Source organism: Falco biarmicus, chromosome 15 (genome assembly GCF_023638135.1).
Source record: "Falco biarmicus isolate bFalBia1 chromosome 15, bFalBia1.pri, whole genome shotgun sequence".
In the NCBI taxonomy this organism is placed as follows: Eukaryota; Metazoa; Chordata; class Aves; order Falconiformes; family Falconidae; genus Falco; species Falco biarmicus.
The window spans coordinates 7,844,835-7,869,647 of NC_079302.1; the positions used below are offsets into that span (position 1 = coordinate 7,844,835).

Here is a 24,813-nt window from a genome sequence, read left to right on the forward strand (position 1 = left end):
AACAAAGAAAGAAGAAAAAGAAAAAATATTTATGCAGAAAGCCAATCCCTAGGCTTTAATAAGGCACAGTACCACCACAAAGAAAAAAAGAAAGTTTCACCCTAATATCATTATGTCTGTTTCAAATGAAGTCAGCCTTCGATCTTATTTAAATTTAAGATACATGCTGTCTGCAACAGCAACTTCTGAACTATGCATGTTTCAATACTTAATTCAATGTGGATATTTTTTGATATCTCAAAATGTACAATGTTGTCCAGAAGTTTGTGCCTCAGTGGCACTGTCACAATGCCAACTGAATTTGAAGTTGAGAAGACAAATATAGTATCTCAACTGTTACTAGTTTTAATTGACAAAAAGTCTTTCTATGAATGGCAAAGAGTTAACAGATTTGCACAGCATTAGGAAATATGTTCAAATTTGGAAAGACAATACACAGTGGCAACGATTATCTCTGACAGAGATACATCTACTACAGAACCATTAGGCATATTGGCATAATGGCATCACTAGTAATTCATTTAAATCATATATTCATTTTTTCTGGATCTTTTAAGTTATATATGCCACAACTTACTAAACAAATTCCATCTTTACGTATGTATTTATACGTGTGAATGGAATTTATCATACGAGGTCTACGATTTAATTGTGGTTAAATTAGAATTAAAAACCAGCTTAACACATGTGCAATATGTCAGTTATGATACACGAAAACGCAGAAAAACAGTATTCCAGAGTGAATTTTCAGCAGGCTCTGAAACCTTAATTGCACCCGCAAGGTTTCAGAGGGCTTCTGCTTCCAGCATGAAAAATGAATGTACTCATAGAGTCTGAGGCCTCAGTTAAGGAGGCCAGCTGAAAACCTGGCCCTCTCCATTTTGGGTCTGCTAGGGAAGTAAAGAGCGAGTAAAGTTCCAAATGGAGAATCATAATTCATAACTGCTGTCTCTTCCATATTTCTACACAGAGCATAAGTGAATAAACTGTCAGCATATGCCAATTCTTACCACAAAAAAAAAGTCCTGTTTTAAAGTATAGGAAAGTAAGTGCAGCGAAAAATCTACATATGGAAGTCCTACGTAATTGTGAATTGCTGCTACCAGTTCAGAAAATTCTAAGTAGTAGCTGTTGGCAAACACTATTTTACATCTTTGAAGTAATTCAAGATTTTTCAGGATAATTTCATTTTTTTTTCTCAAACACTGAGAACATTAAATTGATGTCTTACTGTTTGGCTGAAGATAACTTTAATTCAAACCAAGTGGCACTATGCACCACTCAAAACTAAAGAGGCACATAAAATTTCATCTGTAACTTTACTGCCCACTTCTGCCTGCTAACCGTTTTGCTCACAGAAGTGTTCTTATGCTGAGGAGCAGGCAAATGCCATGATGCCATGGTTGTAAATACTGACAACAGGTAGCTGTTTTGGAAATTCTGTAACTGAAACATTAGTGCTGTCCCGCAATTAAATTATGCAGATTTGAGTCAAATATGTAATGATTAAATTAGGAAATAGATATCAAAATATCACATCCACAAATCCACACCTCTACACAATTACCAGTCCTACAGACCCTGGAACTATCCAACACTGATGCTGACTAAATTTAAATGCTACGTTGCATGCAATCACAGAAGGGCAGTCATTTTGTCTATGAAGTGGATTAATATCAACCATTATTCCTCACATCATGCTTACTCAATGAAGAGGAGATTCAGTTCAGTGTTTTTTAGTTTCAAAAGCCTAATACAAAAGATTGGTTGGTCTGCCTCTTCCAGCTGCACAAAATTCTGCTAATGCTATATCCATCTTAGCCCTGAACATTATTATAAACAGATCATTTGTTTGATTTTCCAGAACAGAGACATTCAATCAACTGCCTGAGCTGGAAAGTAGCAGAGGGAAAAGACTAGATACAGATAAAAGAAGTAACTTGAACAAATCTAGCCATTTAGGTACACTGAGACCTCTTTTCTTACTCTCATACTAACCCTAGCACCATCTTCACATGGAAGGAAGGTGGAGCTCATTCACTCCTGCTGGAAATATCCAGTGGGGAATATATCTTGACGACAAGCTAGGAATACTAAAAGATCGCCAGAAATCACCGTAAAGTAAAAAAAAAAAAAAATTAAAAAAAAAAAATAAAGAGAGTTTCATTTCAAGCTACAAGAGAGCCTAAAGTTAGTTGCCATTACTGTAACATAATAAACTGGCTTTCTCTAAAGAATTTGTTTTCTAAGTCATTCAGCCCTGTCTTTTACCAAGTTAGATTTCCATTTTATGTATTAGTCACACTGTGTTCAGGCTGTGCTACAATGAAGTAAGAGGTAGATCAAACATTAAACAGCAATATTGTTTTATCTGTCTTCTCCCAAAGACAACTTTGGGAGATCCAACTAAGTTATCACATATAGCTTATTCTGCTCATAGAATCTTTGAAAGTGTGAGAGCAAGAAAAACTCGACAGCACTGTTCTGCTTGTAAGGAAAGTTTATAATCTACTGCAATGCAGGACCTGAAATAATCTGAAAAAAACCTTCACCCCCAAAGCTTTATCTGAAACTGCACAGATTTTTTTTAAAAAAAATCTCAGAAAGAGAAACAGCTGTATAGTTTCTGAATCTCAAGAGTATAGATAACGCAAACAAAAAAAAAATCACAACTTCTTCTGGGAGGAAGAAGGATTTTCTAGAATGTATTTATAAGAATATGGCAAAATTTACCATTGTTTCTATACTCTGAACCCAAATTTTATCCGTGGAGAAGGCTGCAACACCTAACAAATCCAAACAGGAATAAAAGATTCTTATAAAATCTCAGAAACGTGATAACTTGAAGATGAATCATCTGATTTTTACTTTCAAACAAGGAAGCTTTCTTAGCTCTTAAGTACTACTCCAATTCATATTAAATGTTTCTTTTCAGAGTAACTCTTTTCTCCCATCTATTGTTTGTGTTTCTTTCAACTCTCTCTCTGCTGCATCATTTGCTTTCTGTATACAACCAGCCCCTGGTAAATTTCTGCTGAGCAGAGGATGGCTTTTCTTCATTCTTCACGTAGTTTCCACAATCTCTCAGATTCTCTAAGCACATTCAAGGCAGCTTTTTTTTTTTTTTTTCCCCTCTAGAAGTTATGCGATTAAGGCAGCATATTTACAATCTCAGCAATTTTCCCGCTGTTCCCCACAATACCAACACCATCACCTTCCCCAGCTGCAATAGGTTTGATGTTTTAACTCAATGAAATTTAGGGATCTTTTCTCTGAAGTAGTTTCATTTTAGTTTTCTCATCCAGGAAGAGATCTGTGAAACACAGTCCTTGAAGACTCTTTTCCAATAGCTATCAAGGAGGGAAGAACACTCTCCCAGATTGTGATGTGACTGAGTACATCCCTATATCTACACACAAAAAATAGTATCTAGAGCCAAGAGGTATCCTAGAAAAGAAGAATTTCAAAAGACAAGCTAATCTGTTCTCTACTTTATAAATTTCCAGTTATCATGTCAGGTGTCACTAAGACCAACAGATTCTGTAGAATACCAGTGTGTCCCAAAAAGCAACAGTGGATCAGAGAAATTAAACAGACAATAAATCTGCACCCAAAAGTTTAAGCTGTTCACCACTGAATACTAAAGCCCTCTTCATATAACATGTTGTGAGAAATAAACTACAGGTCTTTATTAAAACGTGAATTCATATAAAATTTCCCCATCACATGTTAAAATTACTGTCCATTTTTTCCCAGATCTATACAACTCAGAACTCAAATGATAGTTTACTTTAAAATAAAAAAAAACACTTTATTTGCTTTTCCTTCTACTTATATTGTTATGAAATTTGTAAGAGATTTGTAAGAAAGAAAACTCTACATACAACGTATTTTCTGTACTAATTAACAGGAGAGCTACCTACCACAGGAACTGGGGAGACTGTATCACAGTATGCCTTCTCCTGCAGGTGTAGGAAATCAGAGATATCAAAGCCTTTTTAGAAAGTTAGGATACCAGCAGACACTTGCCAAAGCATAAAGAATAAGACTCACTCTGTCACTGAAGCCTGTAAGATTTCTTTCAACTGCTCATAAAGCTACTAATGTAAAGGAATCAGTGATCTGACAAAAAAGCCTCTGGACACTACAGCAAAACAGATAAACAAAAAGACAAAAGTAGTTAGTGTATGTTAGGGCTGGAAAACACATAGGGCTAGCATTGTAGTAATAAGATGCTACTTCCATATAATTGCTTTTCTGACCACATACAGACATAGTTAAATCACAAAAAATCAAAGCCAGAAAGACCTAGTAGGTCTTCTGGTCCATTCTCCTGCCAGTGCAGATGATTGTAAGGTAAGTCTTCTGTATCTGTATCAGATAAAAGATCTACTGCTACAGGCAGTGTGTGGGGTCTGGTTCCATCCAGCCTCAGATTTTAAACAAAATATAACTGGAAATTCATTTTGGTCAAACCCCCGCAAGTCTCACAACAGATTCAGACCTTAGACTTTCATATAATGCTTGGAGTAGCCCTGCCGCACACACACAAACAAATCTGAGCACATAACAGAGACAGAAATATCTGAAGGCAAGGCAGAGGCTATAAATGCTGTCTATTACTAAAATTTTTTCCAAATGAAATGAGCGAAACTTTAGTAAAACCTGTCCATCACTGACAGCGTAGCTTAACAGACCTACACTGGTAAAATAGTGTATACCAACAAAAGTAAAACAGGCTTTAATGAGTCTGTATCTTCTCATTTTTTAAGTTCTCTGGCATGTTCACTTTTAAGGATTTATAAACATGCATACCAAATGGACTAGCTAGGATGACCATGGTATGATCTGCAACACACAAATCAAGTTAAGAACTGCATTTGGAAGAAGGATGGTTTGAACTTTTCACTGTACCATACAGTTCTTAAATAAATGCAGCATATTAAAAGCATGAAAAAGCTAAATTAGAGTACTTACTGTTCTTACGTTAAAAAAACAAGTTAGTATTAAAGCAGCAATACTGCAAAGATTTGTCTTTCTATTTCAAGAAAGCCTTAATATATGAAGATGATATAAGAAAATATTGTTACCAAGGATTTTGGCAGCAAAGAACTTGTGTTAGAAGTCAGTTTTGACAATTCTTTGAATCTAAAAGACCTATAAGTACTAAAATGTCATCTGTCTATCCATCTGAGATTTAGCTTTGGCAGTATTTCAAAAGTGAAAAAACCATTCTTTGTTATATATTTTCCCTACGAAAATATATTTTCAAAGCTGTCTAAGAGACCATATTCTCTTGAGAAGTAAAGTAAGATGTATATGTGTTACAGAAATATTTGCAGAAAATAGCTGAGTTTGAATACTCACAACAATCAATGGGTCAAAACCAGATAAAAGCACAAAGTGTGGCATTTATTGTCAAGACTTGGCACTTAAAGATTTCAAATAATTTCTTCAATTTAGAGATTCATTGTTCTGTTCAAGCTAAATTAAACCATTCAGAAGCTACCCTGATTATCTCTATATAAATTTTTCTATTGTTAAGTGATGTCATTATCATCCCTTCTCACCCCTTTTTTTCTTTTTTTTTTTTTTAATTATTGACTGTTCCAGATACAGGTCTGGAAATTGGAACTGTCTGGATCATAGGGCTATTTTTTTAATGCTTTAAAAATAAAAAGAGACAGAAGGTTAGAAAAGAAAGTAAGACAAGGAGTGCACTAATTGCCCATCCCTGACCTCTTCCAAACCACTGCAAAACTTACAAAAGCTGCCTGAGCTGTTTTTTATGCAGTTCAGCTTTGGCCTTTTTCAATAGCCACAGGGGCATCAATGTCCCTTTCAAAGCTGGGGCTATACATGGAACAATAAGAGAGCTGTAATTATTTAATTTTTTTAAGATGAAAACAAATTATCTTTAATTTACGCTAAAAAAAATCGTTTGAAAAGATTATTCACTAACTGTAGCTGCTGATCAGTCCAACTATGGTGAATTCTGCCAGCTGTGTTCAGCTGATAAAGACATTAAAATAACAAGAAATTATTACATGGAATTTTCTGAGTACTTACACATTCTTGGATTTGAATGCTTCAGCAAAGTGCTGCACACTCTGAAGAGAAGCAAGGTCTAAGGTCATTGCTTCTACCTTGGCTTTATGCTGGAACAAGAGAAAATACCAAAAAAAAGATAAATAACAGCAAGTTTAGTTCACAGTATCATGTTACAGTAAATGTGTTATGAAACTTGTCCGATTCCCTTGTTTAACATTATAACCCCAAAGTGAATACAAATCATCAAAAAGAATGGACGAGCACAACAGTCAGTGCCAAAAGTAGCATTGCAATTTTGTGGTTCTGCTAAAAACATACACTGTGTAACACAACTTTATATAATACAATGGACCGACATGAGCTAGTGTTAAGGTTAATATGGTATCTTTTTTTCTTCCATTTTGCTGCTGAAACTTACGTAACTCATGAAATAGAAAGTACAGTAAACTTTATTTTTAATGCATGGTATTTTTTACATACCATACCAATAGAAAAAATACTCAGTAAATACTCCATAAAAATAAGCTAAATTCTAACTTGTATATATTAATCCAAAACAATCTATTGCTCATAGCAGGTGATATAAAGACAGTATAAAATGAGTATAGGAAACAACTGATCAGCCTACACAGTTCTTCATACAATAAGAGTTTACTGATACATAGTATCTTCTAAAGAAATTGCTTATGTACTAAAACCCACCTTCTCACCTAGAAGAGGATGTGCACTCCCATAAAATGACAGGTTAACTTGAAGGGGCTAAAGTTAGGCAACACCAAAACAACTCTGCTCAGTATATTGAGCTCTAAGATCCCTGTTCTCAAATCTTTTGAAACACTTACACTCCAAATCCAGAACAAAATGAACCAGAAGTCTATTTTCATTGCAACCACTAAAGAGAAAATCATCACAGAATCAAGCGGACGGTGCTTCTTTCGAGCCACAGTTCTGAACCAGCTTTCACTTGACTGCAGCTGTGTGCGTGTCTGCACCGCAACATCCAACAGTTGTCGTTGGTTCTTCCACAAATGCTACACTTCCAGGCATCTATGATCCTCTGCAAAATACCAACTGTCAAGACCCATAGGCCATGTAAATCCCCTAAGGAATTATGAACATGTGTATTTGTGTTCACCCTCACTTTTAGACCCACTGACAACACAAACTGGTACATAAAAGAAAGCTGGCAAAAGCCTGTACTCTCCCCAGTCCTAAACATGTCAGCTTTCAGTCCACTCTACTTAGCTTATTCAGCAAAAAAAGAAATCAGAGGGACACTTCATGTAATTCCAACATGCTACCAACAACTATATACAAGGGTCATAGTTCACGCTGGACATTAGCACTGCTAAAAGAAGAGTAAGAAAAACAAAAAGATGGAGCGGATACAGTGGTACTACACAATCAAAGGCATCAGTTGACCGGAGAGGCAGTGGGAGCTTTGTTAGCACCGTGGTCCAACGTGGATCTACTGTGATCACAAGGTTATACAACGAGCATTTCTGGAGCAACAAAAAGGAAGCAGCAGGCGTGTCAGCACAGAAGGAAGCCAAGAAGAGTGCTCCCTTTGTCTTCCAAGTTCAAGCAATTCATCGGATCCCCAAGTTTCATTACGTCTGGTACTTTTCGCCCTACATCTGTTTTCTATTTTGCTAGTACCCATTCTACCCATTATAATTACCTTGCAGGTTGGGTTTAAGCAGAATTTCACTCAAATGCCTTTTGTCCCACTCCAGACAGACTTATCAGGACAGCAAAATAAATACAACTAAAATTTCAACAGGTTCAGTTCCCATGGGACGTATCAATTAATAAGAGTCTGAAAATGCTAAACCAAACTTTATTATGAAGAGGTTTTTTACCCTCACAAGATGCACATCATTCTGGAATTCATTTTGCCCCACTCTGCAAATATTTTCTTACGTTTGATAGTCAGAGACTTGAGAAAGATGATGCTTCCCTGCATTATACAATAGAGCTCCGTAACAACGTCTCTTCAACTTTGCAGTCCAGTTGTTTACTTAATAGAGAAGCAGTGTGCATAGTTGGGTTTATTTTGCTTCTGCTTTCCTAGTTGAAACATTCTCCTGTCTCTCCCAAGGGTAAAAGGACAAGAATGCTACAAATACAGGGACATAAGGGGGAGTCAGAAAAATAACAATCAGGTAGCTCAACGGACTATACCACAAGCTGACAGCTACTGTCCTCTTGGGGACACAGATTTAAGTCCACATGGCATTAGTCAGGTAATGCTTTTCCTCTTGGTGTTATAAGTTAAGCTCTGCTACCAATTCCAAGACCACATGAGAAGTGTCTGTGAATTTCAACTCCAAAAGAGGAAAAAAAAAAATAAAAAAAAATAGTACGCCTCCAAAATACTTTCAGAAACAGAAAATAAAAACTAAGATTGGCCTGGATTTGTGGATTCATACACTGAGAATGTAAAAATCTGAAATTTAAAAATCATAAATAAATTTCTGATTTATTTCTGGAAGTGATAAATAGTTGACTTTAGACAGCATATAATTGTATTTCTTCTCTACCAGTTCCACCAACAAAATGAGATCACCTTTCTATTGACACTCCATTTTCTTCAGCCAGCATGATAATTTACTTCAAATAATTTAACACTACTTCACCTTTTTTTTTTCTTTTAGCTTTTTCTGCAACTTTATGTGTTTCAAAGACAAAGAAACATTTGCTAGGAAACTCGGGGAAATATATCTAAAATGACCTGAAAAAAGGAAAAATAGGGAAGGAAGAAAAGGACAGGTTTAGCAATTTTTTCCATTGAATAGGTCAGCAAAGGCAAATAGCAAAATACAAAATTTTTTCTTCAATTTTTTCCCTACTCTTGATTTTTAAAAATTTTATTGTAACAGTCTCTATTTCCTTCATATATACACAGCGTACATACTGAGCACAGACACACCTATTTGCTCTGTTTTCCTCATAGGAGAAAACTGGAGCATGTGACATCAAAAGCACTCAGAGCTTGCCATCTCAGCTTCTGAAGGCATGCAAAAAGCCAAGCGTGAGTATTTTCTCCAAACAGTTACTGAGGAAGGAATCAGTTTACATACCACGAGCTTAGACAAGTTTCCCAGCCTTTCTGTTTCAGATTTTCCCTCGTCAACTGAGATTCAAGCAACTCTCACTCCTCAGAGGTATTCTGTAGACCATCAATTCCTACTATAGTTTGAGAATTTGAAATGCTAAACCTTTAGTATGAAATAATTTTCATTCCAAATTTTCCCACTCTTATTTCTATGTCACAATTTCTTTTTGAAAGCTAGGAATAAGGCAATATACTTGCAAGGTATGTTCTTAATAATGTAAGAACATCTCCAATCAATGACAAGTAGAAGGGCGTTTTTTCCCCTTACAGTAAGTAGCTCAGTGTTACCTTTGTTAAAATGATTTCCCCCTTTCCCTATAAACTTAGGTAGCACATATTGTGATATTTATAGAAAAAGAAAACATGTTTTTTCCAAATAAAAAATAAAGCTAAAAACATTTTTTGCTAAAAGGCATCATAACTATAATTGCAATCCACAGTCAGAACTGATTGTTAATGGTATGCTGCAAATCCTGATCTAATGCGTCATAATTGTATTATGCCAATGTCTCTCACCATTCCACTTCACATATTTTCAGTACTGAGTAATGCCTCATTTTACGTTGTGAAATCTTACATGGGACTTGTCACTTTCTCAAATACAGAAGACAACCTTAAAACTGACATTGCGAAATCAATACACGAAGGCAGAAGACTGCAGAATTTTTAAAATTAAATCGACAAAAGATATTAATGCTCTCTCTACTACTTTATTTTCAATTACATCATTTAAGGGGAAACTAAATAAAAGAATATATAAAGAATATAGTATAAAATAAAGAGCTCACTTCTAAATCACAGGACCATTACTACATAGCGCTGCTGAGAGCCTGTGCAAAATGCAATGATGCCCTCCGTTGCAGATCCCCGGGCCGAAAGTCCCAGTTGTGTCCCAAACCACTTTCACCACTAGGCTCAGACCAGCTTTGCAGACTGGCCAAAAGGAGAACAGACACAAGAAGCAGATATAATTCTACTGTCTACTGAACCCTGTGAAAACATGGTGAGCTAGAACCAGCTGGAATGGTGCTTTTGGGATGGGGCGTATTTGTGTTCCATGAAGCCTCAAAAGCAGCTCAAGGCTAACAATGTCCAGACACCAACATCCTGTCTTCTAGGAAACAGCCAAAGGCAGATCATTCCCTGGTTCCTAACAAGTCCTCTTTTAAACACAACACAGTAACATTTTGAAAAGTGCAATGAAAAAAAAAATATCTTGTATTTTACGATTGTATGCCCAGTTCTAAAAGCACTCTATCAATATTCCCAGGTAAGTTTCAGTACGCTAAATAACACCAGAAAAGAGTCTCTTTAGTTTTGTATGTAAGCTGCTCCCTATTGGAGCAAAAATATTAAAAATGCTTAAGTGCAATTGGTTATATGTTGCACTCATGCTAGAAAAATGCTTATTGAGCCAGAAACTAACAAGAAAGTGAAAACATCCAGAAAGCCAGCAATTTCACTATATGCAATGTATTCACTTTACAGCTTAAAAACTGTTTAAAAATGAACACTGCATGGTAGAGTAGTTTGGCAGTAAACATGATTGTGCATTTGTGTCTTGGTATTGAAGAAGGAGCCTTTTTTCATAGTGAATTTTTCATTCAAATGTAAGTGATGATTTACGTTAAATATAGGTAAAGCATAGCTGCATTTTCCTGAAGGATTGCAAGGAAGTGAAGAGCAGTACAATAAGTTGAAGCATAAAAGCTTTCTCTGTCATAATATTTATTATAATGGCATATAAAATAGCTGAAATAAATAATAGATGACTAAAAGTAAATTCATATGATAAAGAATCTTTCAGCAGACACCATTACTTCTGACTGCTCCAGTTTCATACAGAGTTGAAGAGTCTTAATAAATATGCTGTAGCCCCTGCATCTTACGTAAGTACAAGTCATTTTGTAAGGGCCTACTTAAAATGTAACATAGTGGACACTAGATAATTTACTGTATAATTTTACTCTCAAAAATATCATATATATATCTTTGCTATTTAAAAAGCCTTAACTCAAACCTGAATACATAGCACAACAAAAATATCTGACTTTGAGGAACTAAAATATTATAAATCGGTAAAAAGCAGTTTAATTCGATAAAAAAAAATCTTGATGACACCGTCTTGGAATGCAAATAGCTCTTACATGCAGTGAGAGAAACAGAAAATCTTCAGGGGAAAAAAAGAATTTGACATCAAAGCTGACGAAAAGTCTATGGAATTATCTTTAAAAAGGTAAAGTAAACAAATAACCAAACCTCAGCATATGACGAGCCATGCCCAAATAAACTCATATTTCCATGTTGAGGACAAAGTAGAGGTTGTTTTAGAAGCATGTCTGACAATTTGACACATAGCTTATGACAGGCAATAGCCAGTGCCATGCACTATTTATGGAGGTACATAATAGGGAAAAAGGCTTTCACTCAGGATTAGGACTGTAAGTATTATTGTCCCTAATGTAGTCAACATTTGGTACTTCATGCAAAACTGTATTTATGTAACGCCAGCTTCATCTCGATGTGTGCTCTGAATGCTGTGCAGCTACTTCTCGTGGAACTGATTGGGACAGATGAATCATACCGCTTTAAGAGCAATCCAACATAGATGCCAGATGCTTTAATAATATCTTCTTCCACTACATTTCATATACCTTCATAAAGTTCATTAGAAGACATCATGCTAGAACAATTTTACACTTATTTTCCTAGTTTTTCTCCTCCCCACCCCGCAATATCAGCAATTTCTAAAAAGTACTTTCAAATTTTCACTAACTTTTGCAAGAGAAGATGATACATGTCACAAGCCAATGTTCTAAATATGAATTATTTTATTAACCCTTTTATGTGATGTACAAGGAAATAGCTGGGACTAACCCTGATTCTTCGTGAAAAAATCAGGGATGAAAAGGAGTTTCTTTCTTCCACTAGAAAGAAAATGTATGCAGTAATGCTTGATTTCACTATTTCCCAACGTATTTGTTTTACCTGTATTTTGGTTGCAATTTACTGGTATAAATTTTTTCACTATTCATCTTGCTCAGTCCTGTCAAATATATTTTCATGCTGTGTGTGAGCTCTCCCAAAACCTGATTTTGTAAGCCTGGTTCTTCCTGTTCAAGAAACCAGATCCTTATGTTCTTCACAAAAATGGAATTTCTAGAGGGGTTGACTTCATCCAGGTCAAGTGACTAGCACATATCTAAAGACCTAATGGGTCGGTATAAGGATGCAAATTGCTGGAATTACTGATCATCCTTGGACATATATTTTATCATGAATAATGAAGAAGAATTATTATTTTCTTTGTCTCTATCCCTTCTCTAGAACATTTATGGATGTCTGGCAGAGAACAGCGTTTATCCCTCTGGCATCATCTACAACTTAGAGTGGCAAGAGGCCTCTTCAGAAAAACCTGAAGCCCTCAAGCTGTAGTAGGACTGTACCACAAATGAACGTCTTAAAAGTTACACTGGCAGTTCCCCACGCTTGATTGCCTAGAAAGAACACCTGAGCTGGGGACTTAACTGCTGAGCTCAGCTGGGTCATAAAAGCAACAGAGAAGTCTGTATCCTCCCTTAGCTAGAGATTAAATATAAAGGCAGCAAAAGAGCCATTGAAATTCTGAAGACAAGAGACATGGAAGAGTGATAAAGACAGACCTGATATAAAGGAGTTCAGTTTCTGGGAGTTCAGTTTCTGAAGATACCATACACCAGCCCAGCATTTGGTCCTCACATTTAAACAAATCACTATTCAAAGCCGTATTTTTCCTTCTTCCAAGCACTTAATTTACCTACAATTTGAACTCTATGTCACAAATACAGCAATGTGACTAAAGTCTCTAGGTATAGTTTGTATATTTAACTTGGACATGAAAGGACTTTCTCAATCATGGGCAAGTGATTTTAAACTACCCAGTAATTTTTAAATTATCTCTTTCTATTAGTAAATGTCTACACATAAAAAGGAATGCAAAATACACTTATTCATTTCTTTTTGGTTTCTTCATTTTTCAGATGGTAGTAACTTTTTTTATAAATCCTCTGTAGTAAATACCAGTACAATACACAATAATAATATTATTTCATAATCTTTACACTAGTCAGCTCTTAGATCGGTATCTCTGAAAATTTGGCCTTTTATACTTCTGAAGTAATTATAAACGAAAAAAATGAAAAACAGCTGCATTTCTTTCTGAAATCAGTATCTTCAGAGAAGTAAACTTCTCTGAAGTAAAACAACCCTAAATCATGCTTAAGAAGAGTAAGAGAAGTCAGTTTCCTAATGACATTTTTTAATTTAATTCATTCCTCAACCAGAGAGAACAAAAACACAAATAAAGCCTACTAAACTATAATTTCAGAATACTTCAATTTGTAGGCTCCAAATGCCTCTGAATTTTCCTGGATGCACACAGTTCTATTGCAGGCAGTACACATCTGCTTCAATAACAAGAAATTACATGCATTTTAAAAAAATAATAAAAATCTACCATAGGTTTTGGCAATTGAATTTTTTTTTAGCTCTTAATGTACATGAACTGTTGGCATTTACTTGGGAGCCCACTTTTAGCTGGATTTTTTTTTTCTTTCCCTGGATATAGATCACTTCTTTCTGTCTCCAAACACCCATTCCTGTAAAGCTCATTTGAATTTATCTCAGGGAATCTCAAATAATCTTGGCAATATATTACATGTATATGGTTTACTATTCTAATAAACATATCTTCTTGTTTACAGAATAATCGAGGGAGCCTGGGAACATGTAACAATCTCAGCTGTGGAGAGCCTCCTATTCAAATGCTTTCAATTCTTTTCATTCTGGAAAATTTGAAGTGATAGCAGAATTCATTTTCAAAAACAGCAACAAAGCAAACAGCATTGGGATAATTTAGAAGCTCCAGACTTTGTTTCCTTTTTAAAACTTTCTCAATGGGAAGTTTTTAAGACTAAATAAACCCAGTTTATATGCTGCTGAGAAATACACAATACAGAAGGCAAACAGGGTAATGGATTTGTTGGAAATGGCAGAGGCTGGAGGAAAACAGTTTTTCTAATCAGACTAAACTAGGAACATCCCTATTGCAATACAATATTATTGTTGTTAATTATCTGTAAAATTAAAACCTTGTTATCACATATGTACAGCTATACATACACTGATGTATAAAACTTACAGCTGGATTTCACATACAGTTTTCATACAGAGAAGAAAAGTTAGTATCCCAACTACAGATGACAAACAAGACGAGAAAAGCATGATGGTCAAAAGGGCAACAATGTTTAAGTAAATACAAAACGAACCCTTTTTCCCTGTTCTCTCATGATCCATAATCATAAGCTATGTTGTTGCCTGAAAGTGCAGACATGCACTGTGCAGTGCATTAATCCTTCAAACACTAACAGATGCTGGCAGGGATTTAGGCTGGAATGTATTTACAAAGTGACAAATTATGTTCCGTATTATACAGAGAGAGAAAGAGCACCCACAAATAGGCTGATAAATGTCAGCTGCAGTCACGACAAACGGTTTATTTTTATTATACTGTAACCACAAATGTTTTTTTGCAGGGAGGCCCAAAGATTTATTTGTTGCAGGAAAAAACAAGATTATATATGACACAAAGTAATAACTGTGAGATCACTGATGTTCTGGGCAGCTTGCCCTCCTGGAAGCTATGTTCAGATTGAAAAATGTTGCTTAAAAATGGTATGTTATATGACACAAAATAAATAGTTCATAAATCTGTATTGAAACAACAATAACTAGTAATTAAAGACAGTCTTACGACATGGCTTATACAAGCTAAAAGGAAAGCATAGTATTTCCTTTAGTGGAAATCTGAAAATGAAGTTACAATATTAAAATTAATCTGATTAAATTGTTTTAGATTAAAAATAAAGTGCTATAATGGCTAGATGGAAGCAACGTATATTTTAAATGCGGTCATCCTGCTATATGAACTTCGTGTAGCACAATTAATTGGCAGAATAGTGACGTCTGCAGGTTTACAAATGCATTGCAGCTATTTTGAAGTACGTCAAAGCATACCAATAGATTTAAGGTACAGTTCTTTCCCCCCTACTCTTAATACTTAGGAAAATGCAAATACCAATATTATTAGAAGTCATCAGTTCTTTAATCACGAGCAGATCAGGATCCTTCAACATAAGTAGAAATAAATATGAGAGAAACAAAGAAATGAAAGAACTGAATAATTAGCTATTTAAGGCATTTTAATTGGCAGCTCACAGTTACAATCTCCTAGCTTTAAACAACATAATATAGATATCTTACAGAACAATAGCCACAAAAAATAAACACATATACAAATTATTTTGTTTCCACAACATTTCACATTCCCCAGCTAAGCGATACATTGAAAAATGGTCACATTGTTACTTATGTAATTTCAGAAAGTGAAATAAAAGGACTGAATCACATTAGTAAAGATTCCTTGTACAAGTAAGTGTTGGCAGGATCAGGTTCTTACTATACACTCAATATACACAATATAGACTTGAGGAAAAATATTAAGTCTTTGCACACGCACAAGAAAATATCAGGCATATCTGAACAGTACTAGAACATGGAAACCTGCCATTATGTCACATGATTTGTCACCACAAACTGAGGAAGTTTTTCTGTACTTACTATCTAAAGAAATAATGATTGTGTGACAAAGAAAATATCAACAAAATAAACAAAAAGGTTGAAATTACACTTCTGTGAAAATGTGGCCCATTCTCAGGAATCATTTTGTTCTACTTGAAACCAGCCATATAGACACAAGACCAAACACATCATTAAAAACATACTGTAACTCCAGGGTTGTCTAACAATCCGAGATCAAAGCCTCGACCGTGTAAGTTTACAGATGCATAAAGCTGATGGCATTCAGACACCGACAGGAGGGGTCATAAGGCCACATCCCACTGTTCTAATAATTAAGAAAGTTTAAAGCGGCTTTACTGTAAATGTGAATGAAGTCTAAAATCAAGCACTTATTTTTAGGCACCATCAACATGAAAAGCTGTGAAATTTTCATTTAGTAAATATACATGAATCTTCTGATTAAATTCTGAACTCTAACAAAAGTACTCCAGAAAATAATTGTCTCATGCAGCAATATAGTGGGAGAGTTAACAGTCGCCTATCGTTACACTTCCTAGAATACTTACTTCCTAAATACAACTTGCCAATGAAGCATATAGTGACAAGGATGGCGAATATACCTTAAAAATTATATTCTTACAAGTATTCGTCCATACAAAACAAGGAAATGCTGCCATTACAGCACGTAAAGCAGCAAGAAAAGTATAACAACCTCCTTTTAACTTTAAGTATTTGCCTGAAGAATAGGTGTGCAAGACTGAGATAAATGTTTTACAGGTAAGAGGGAGGGGGAATCAAGGAAATAAAAAAAAACAACCACCACTGCCATCCCCCTTCTTAAAAGAAGCAAAGCCAAACACAAAGAGCTGAACACGAAGAGAAGCAGCACGCTAAGTTTGTGAGTAACTCACTCTCTACTGGACAGAAAGACTTTTTACATGCCCTCTGCAGTTCTGCAACCGTAAGTGTTAATGCTATGTTTTAATGTAGTCATTCAATTATTAGAGCCGCTTTTCATTTAACAGACTTTCTTACATAGCTAAATAACTGGCACATTCTACCTTAAATTTTTGCTTTTTAAGCAAAGCAGCTTAGGCTTTTCCCAAATTTTAAGGTAAATACTGGCTGTACCTACCTGCACACCTGAAAAATAGCAGCTACTGTATATCTTACCCATATGCCACATGCAAAAATGTAAAACATATTAAAAAAATTTTTCAAAAAGAAAATTTCCAAGCAGATGTTTATAAACAGAAGGTAACGGATAAAAACCCAAACACAATGCTGCATTATGTTACATGATTCACTGATGAACCCATTGGAACTACAGCAAAAAGCCCTTCTGGAAAACTTCCAGAAATTAAAAGGTGCAAACAAGCTGCCTAATACCCTTGCGTAGACTGAATTCTTATGAAGAAAATAAAGTTTATTGTCTGGAAACAGAGAAAGCATGAGGAAAGCACTAAAGCAATGGAGGTGAACAATTAGACAGATGTTCACTTAAGGAAATAAAGAGAACAGAAGAAGCCATCACTGAGGAATTTTACGAGAATACTGACAACTCTGCACCTCATCAAGGGCACTGGTAAAGTTAAAGCCACTGAAGCCATTTCTACTCAACTCCAGTATAACTGCTGACCTTGCAAAAGCCTGCATTTAGCAAATGTGGCTTAGGAAAATAGCATTATGCTTTTCATTTTACTATTTTTTCCCAAACTCCATCTTTATGCTGTACTGTATATTTCAAGAAAATTAACTTTATTTCCTTGTATAATGTTAGATCTTCTCAGATTATTTTTTTTTCCCTAACTATGCTCAGGTATCAGGAAAACCAATATTTAAAAAGCTTTTATCATTTAAGGAAAATTAAATACTGTCAATTACATATGATCTTCATAATAGTGTATAGGTGAATAGACGGAATGGCTTTTACTTAATATGATTACATGTTTCTCGGGTAGTCAGGAGTTTGCACAAGACAGTACAGCAATTTGGACATGTTTTAGAGCACAACTTTTGGCACTTAACTACTGAAAGAATAATGGAGAAAAAGCATACTTTGTTGATATATTGTCTTGTAGAGCAAACAAATGTAGACATACAGGCAGGCAAAAGGAGAAGAAATTAATTATAAGAGGTAAGATTTTTTTGGCAAAGAGAAAAATCTTACTTTTTCTGTGCTTGTGCAGGCTGAGGTACAAATGTAATTCGTTCCACAAACATATCTCTATTGTTTGAAATATCATTTCAAAACTGTTTGTGGTTTATGATAATACTTCCCTTGCAGATTTTCAAAAAAAAGAAGTATCCTCCAAATCTCAAGTGCATTACTGATATCTCCTTTTATCTACTCATGTATTTTCAAAAATTACAGTCAAAGTAATCAGAAACTGTAGCTCAGTATCACTAACACAACTTCTATCCCTTCCTTGTATGCAGTGGGCTATTTCTCACAACATTTATCAACCATTTCTGAATTGTACATGTAAACACAGTACACATCACCCTCTTCACTTACTACAGGGTACACAACTATCAGGAGTGAACTCTCCAGTTATCCACTGGCCAAAGAGCTCCCACCAGCATTGAAAACGGGACATGTCAAACTTGTTCTGTAATAGCATTAGCATAAACAAACTGGGTAACAGGTTGTAGAGATAGGGAGCCAGTACGAATGAAAAGCTACGTTATCCTTAACTAAATACTACTTGTACACAAAGAAAAAAGAATCCCATGAAGCAGATTTTTATCCAAGTAGCCTTTAACACCACCAGTCTGCTTTTTTGAGCATCAGCCACCAGTTCCACCTAGAGAAAGGGACAGCTCCCCTATTGCGAATGGTTTTGCAGTGTCTGCAATACCATCAGTAGTTCACCCAGGTCTGCAGGGGACTGTCGCCTGCATATTTCCCACACACTAATGTTTGAAAGTTCTCGGTAACTCGGGAGAAACGCATAAGAAAATTTCATCATTCACATTTTAAATAATATAAAAGATGTGGAATGTGATTGATTTCACACTAGAGAGAATTGAAATTACAGTTATGGGATAGGTTTTTTCATGTACTGTAAGGTCAAGTAATAGTAAATAATTAATGAATTATGAAACAAATCTTCTATAAGGCAACACATAAATTCTATTCAATGAGATCTAAAAGTGTAGCTACACCAAAAAGCCATATAATACATCACAAAATGAAGAAAATGCATGATGCTGAGGAATAAAGGGGGGGTTACCATTATACTGGAAAAACTGTTACTCTCACGGAATATAAATAACACCTTTTCATACAAACACATCATTTTCATAAGTTCTACATCTCATAATCTACAAGGAAAGAAACAATTTTTTCAAAAAAATTTTGCTGTTGTTTTTTTTAACAAAATCTGTTTCTTCCTCTCGCCAGCAGTTGGAGAGGTCCTCACGCATCAGAGGGTAGAATGATCAGGCGGATCATGGCTTGGCCAAAACCACAGGGCTCCTTCTCTCATCTTACTGCTGGTGTGCTTTTGGCTAAAATCTATGGATTCCTGATCCGTATTCCCTCTTTACCAGTAAAAATTTCACATTCTTTGATGCTCAGACTATCTCTTGGAATTCAGTAGAGTGCACACTACAATATTGTAGTGATCTTGGTTAGACCTCTGCGTTGTTAACATAGAATTAATACCATGAATGCCAGATGAGAAGCCAAAAACAAACCAAAACAAAAAAAAAAAACCACAAAAATGTATTTTTTGCCTTGATACCATAAAATCAATGGAAGTTGAAGATTCCCTGATTAGTAGATGGGAAACTTGCTTCTTCATCTGCATAAAATTCTGTTCTGACTACAATAATAATGTTCGGACTTGCAAGTCCCTGAGATAATCCATCATCTTCTCTATAATAAAAAAAATGAATGGTTTTGCTTATAGATGAAAATACTGTGGATTTCAGATTCAACTATAGCAAAATACTACATACAGAAAAGGATAAAGGGGAAGGGGAAAGTAATCAACTTCCCAGAAATGTATTTCTCACTTACGGTGGCTACTTAAAAGTCATTCAGTCCCTTGAAATTATCCCAGGGGCTAATAAATGGAAAAAAGAATAAAATTGGCAGAGTTTCTGCCAAATTTTTTTATCAAATGAAGATAATTTATCACATCTTATTCACAGTCTCACAACGAAAAGCCTCAAAATAAGTGCAAGTCAGATGTTGGGTCTCCAGCAGCAACTCTCGCCTTATAACGTATTTGTTTTGGGTCACAGTAACTGCAGATAAGGGCGTAGCCAGTATGTACAGTCAAAACAGAGAGTAAGTTTTGAGATAATTTACAGACATCATAATTCACATAGCTATAAATCTCAGTCAATAACCTGCAGTAGTATATATAAGCAGCCTGAACCCAGTCCTACCAAAATACATCAAAAGTTCCATTTAGATGTAATTGCAGATCCATGAACACTCCATGGCAACAGCGTGTGTTCTCCTATCAGACTGAAGAATAAAATACAAAAGTAGAAATGAGGGCTTACATTTTTTTTACTCTTCCAATTGTATAAACTCATTCACCTTGCAACTTTTGAAGATATACACCAATAAAAACATTTGTCAAGGAAATCAGAACAAACTTCACCTTTTCTTCTAGAATAAATCTGAACTTCTAAAAAGTTAAAGCAGTTTTCAAAGATGCTGTCATTAGTAGTATCTTAAGTAATGCAATTATTAAAAAGTTACAAAGTCAAATGCAAAGGCAAATTCATTCTCTAGAAATGAAAAACAAGTTTTCAATGAAGCAACCTAGTTTTATACTTTTATAACAGCTATAATTGTTTTATGCAATGTAATGCTAAAAGCAGTCAGGACTATATGCAGTTTTTCATTGAAACCCATGGTTCCTATGCTGTGCTCCACAGACTATGCCAAATAGTTTACGGAATCCTATTGTCCTTACATTATTTTCAGATAACATTTTCATAGCCATGATGTACCTTATAAAAAGTTTTCAGAACTGACCGCAATACACAATGGCTGCGACTTTGGAGTTCTCATCTACATGGAGCTTGAAAAGCCCACAACCACTGCCAATTTCTGATTTTAACTACATGGCTGACAAAGCTGAGAGAAAATAGCCCTTTTCTCCCACCCACGAAACCATTTAGCACAATTTTTACGTCTTTTTTTTCTTTTACTGCATTCTGTCTTCCCCAATCTCGGCAGCAAATGTGACCAGTTAAAGAACACTGAATTGCACAAGGTACAACAGAGACTTGGAGGCATGACTCACTAATTCTCTCAGGCCCGTGTGAAAGGCTATGCCAAGATGATAAGGCAAAGAAGGTTTATATTTGTAAGACTTTGATTAAGTAGGCAATTTTAGGAGGACAGAGACAAGTTAAAGGAAAATCAAAAGGCTTCAGAAGTACTGAATTTTGTTAAAGAAAAAAATCAACACCACCCCTACAATCAACTAAATCCATGGATTATTTAATAAGTGAAATTATCCAGCAATGAAAAAGGCCATCAAGGAAGTAGATGAGGCAATGAGCATATGCAATCCAACCATTCAGATGCCTTTTAGCACTTGTAAGCATTTGGTTTCAATTTAGTTGTTCAAATGCCTCATGCTATGGTGCTGGACCTCTCCAAAAAAACATAATCAATATAAACAGATCAGACAAAAATCTGAGTTGCTTCTCAGAATTCCATAAAGAGCCGTGCAATAATTTTCTAAAGGTGTTAAGTTTTAACTTACTTTCTTTGTTCATGAAGAACAGGATAAACGTATGCTTAAAAATAAAGTTCCACCAAGTAACTGCCAACACTGTAAAAATATATGGTACCATTACAGATCTGGCTCCTAATTTCACAAGCTCGATCCAGTAACTTAGCAAGCTTAAGCAAGTATCTATTTGCATTTTTAAAGGTAAACAATTTGGCATACCTGCCCCCTGTAAACTTTACGGCTTATTAGTGCACTTGATTCCCATTAAAAATTGACAGCAAAGAAAGCACACCGAAAATTCCCTCTTTCCTCTAAAAATAGTTTTTTCCAGTTAACAAGTTAAATTATTTGTTTTAAATTGGTAAATATATAAGATTTAGATATTGTATCATGAAGCAGCAGAAGGATGACAGCCAAAGGCCTGATTTGAACCACTCTCAGCAGACCATTTTTCCATTTCAGTTTGCTGATGTTTGTGTCCAAGCCACCTGATGTCATTTTGAAGGTGCCACAAGCTGCAGGCCCCCTGTGCTGACCAGACCACACAAAACTACTTTAGCTTCGGCTCCAAAACTAGAAACGTTAATTCATCATCCTGTCAAAATAATGACATTCGTTCATAAATACCATCCAATCTCCTCCACACCTGGCTGAGTCTTCTGTGCAGCCCAGTGAAACACACTAATCACACACGTTCTCCGCCTGTCCTCTGGACAGTGTACTTCACTGTATTTGAAAAGAGTACTGACATAGAACTAAAAACTGGGCAAATACCCTTAAACTTCGCAGAACAGACAGGCCAGAGAACCCAGGCACGTTAAGTGCCATATTCAGCCCATCAGACGCCAAGCTCACCTCTGAGCACCTTACATTAAGACACTTCCGCAAAGCCTTTTAGCTATCTTGCCCATACAACATTGGTCTAAACGTATCAGGGTGCCAAACGTCTCAGTCACAGCGTTTAGCTTGTGCCCATGGCTCTCACCAAAAGTCCAGCATCACCAAACCACAACTGGTGCCTGTATGTTCTCACTTGGGCAAGTGAAAAGACAGACAACAAGAAATAAGATTTCCTTTCCAAATCCCTGTGTGGTAACTAACCTGCTTCAGCTGTACTCATGCTTCTTGCATAAAACAAGAAGCAAAGCCTAGAACATCCCAGATGAACGACATAACCTTCTCTGTTTCCAGTTGAGTGACTACTTTGACATTTTAGGCAAAGGAATAGAGAAGGCTCCTTCAGATACTGGTACATTCTGCTCTGAACCTCTGAAATTGAGGATGCTGAATCACATCCTGTTATGCACAAAAAAAGAGGAGAGATCTCCCCATTAAGCATTACGATTAAAACCAGAAGGAGGTACAACCACATTACCTCCCTAAACATCCCAATCCAGTAGGCAACATCGATGAGCATTCACCAAGTAAGGCTCAGGCAAATAAAACACACCTAACCTGCAGCCCAGTAATATTCAGAAATATTAGGACTAATTAAATTCTAAAGATGGGCAAAACCAAGCATGTAAGTTACCATGGAAATTTCTGTGCAAAAGTTTACATGCTTCAGAATTATAGGTTCTTCCAGAGGTTAGGGAAAGATTTTGAGGATCCACATTCTGAAACGCAGTGCTCAGCGAAGCAGCAGCACAAAACTTGGGTCCCACTATTTTAAACTGCACCAGTCCAAGGCTGTGGCCAGCCTCTCTCCATAGCATTTCTTCACGAGGTGTGAATTCTGCTGAACTCACAAAGGGCATAAAATCTTCCTGCTCTGTGTGCTGACCTGACGCGCATTTGGGCTGCAGAAACTGCCACTGCTGGACGGACAGCCAGCCTGACTTATGCAGTCCAGGTTTCAGGTGATACTCAAATTCTCTTTCTTCCTTTCTGTCAAATGTTATTTGCTTACCAACATTGAAAAGACCTGTGCTTACCTGTTACCACCTTTGCTGTGCCCTGGTAATACTGGGCAGTGGCAATCAGGCAGTGAAAAAGGCTTTGTTCTGAAATGACTCACCTGCAGCCAAGCCATTCATTAAGCATTCATTCTGAATGGGTTCCTGAATTTTAGAGCTTTAAAACCAGACTTACAAAATCATTTCTCCAGGTTATATGGCGGATCAGAGACTGAGTCTAACCAGAGTCATGCAGGTCTCACAATAGATGTTAAAATCGTCATGGCATCAGCTTTCATGAATGTCCCTCTTAATAAGGTACAAAAAAAAGAAAATTTAGAACTGACCTTTAAAAAATATTCTCGTTATGCCTTTTGACCATCGTGGTGATAAGGAGAAAATGTTTTTCTGAATGAATATACTGTACCTTTAATGGTTCATTTGTAGTTCAGAATAAAATCTGAACTATTTGTTGTTCATTGTTGTTATATTCTGTTCCAAGGTTCATAATTTGAAAATTGACTTTGGGGACTTTTTGCTTGGTCTATTAAAATGATTCATGTTGCATTCAACATAAATTGTGCATACACAGAGGAGGTTTAGCACACGTATTCACAGTATAATAACTAAAGTGAATTTTGTACAAGCTGCAGTTTGTGGCAAGGATGCAGTATCATTTGTCTTAATTTTTCTTCAGCATTACATTAGGCTAGTGCATTTACATTTTCAGGTATGGCTAAACACTTTAAAACTTTCTTTTTACAGCATGAGTAAAGAGAGAATCAAATCTACATGTTTATATGATGTAACAAAGTAATGCCTTTTTACTGTCTAAAGTACACATGGATTTACTTTCCATTTACCTTCCTGCACAAAGGCAAATGCAAAGTGCATGAAATATTCACCACCCATGAATCACACAGTGTTCCTATTAAAAAGACGATAATGTTCTGTTTTACCTTTCAAACCACGATATGGTAACAGTCACTGTGTCTAAGTGGTTTTGTCACTCAAAACTACCAAAGTAATATACAGTAAGGTATAAGAGGGTTTAGTGTTTTATAAAACTTTAGGACAATTTAGTTGACTAACTAAATAAGAGCAGAGATATGATTTCAGATACTAGGTTCAGAAATAGCGATTTTGCAAAATCTGAGTAAGTGGATTTGCCAGGACAGTGTGAATCACACAAAGTATGTGGAGGGGGGAAGAGAAACCAAGATTTTAATCTAATTGTCACTCTCTATTCATTGAGTCTCAGAATGAGCTCATCTATTGTATGCATTTATTTAAAAACAAGTTTAATATTTCTAACATGGAATTTTTTGAGAAGATATTTCAACTTCCAGCTGTAACGAATGTGATTTTTCACTATGGTTATATTGTGGTCTTCACTTCTGCATTGCAATTTTCTGCTCAG

General features: G+C 35.8%; 1 protein-coding gene across 1 annotated transcript in view; it reads right to left on the reverse strand.

Annotated features, from left to right (window-relative positions):
* WWOX (WW domain containing oxidoreductase) overlaps window positions 1-24,813 on the reverse strand; it is a 531,112-nt gene that overhangs the window by 409,327 nt on the left and 96,972 nt on the right. Inside the window, exon 6 of the mRNA XM_056360980.1 lies at window positions 6,070-6,158. Coding sequence (XP_056216955.1) covers window positions 6,070-6,158 — 89 coding nt within the window. The remainder of the gene's footprint in view (window positions 1-6,069; window positions 6,159-24,813) is intronic.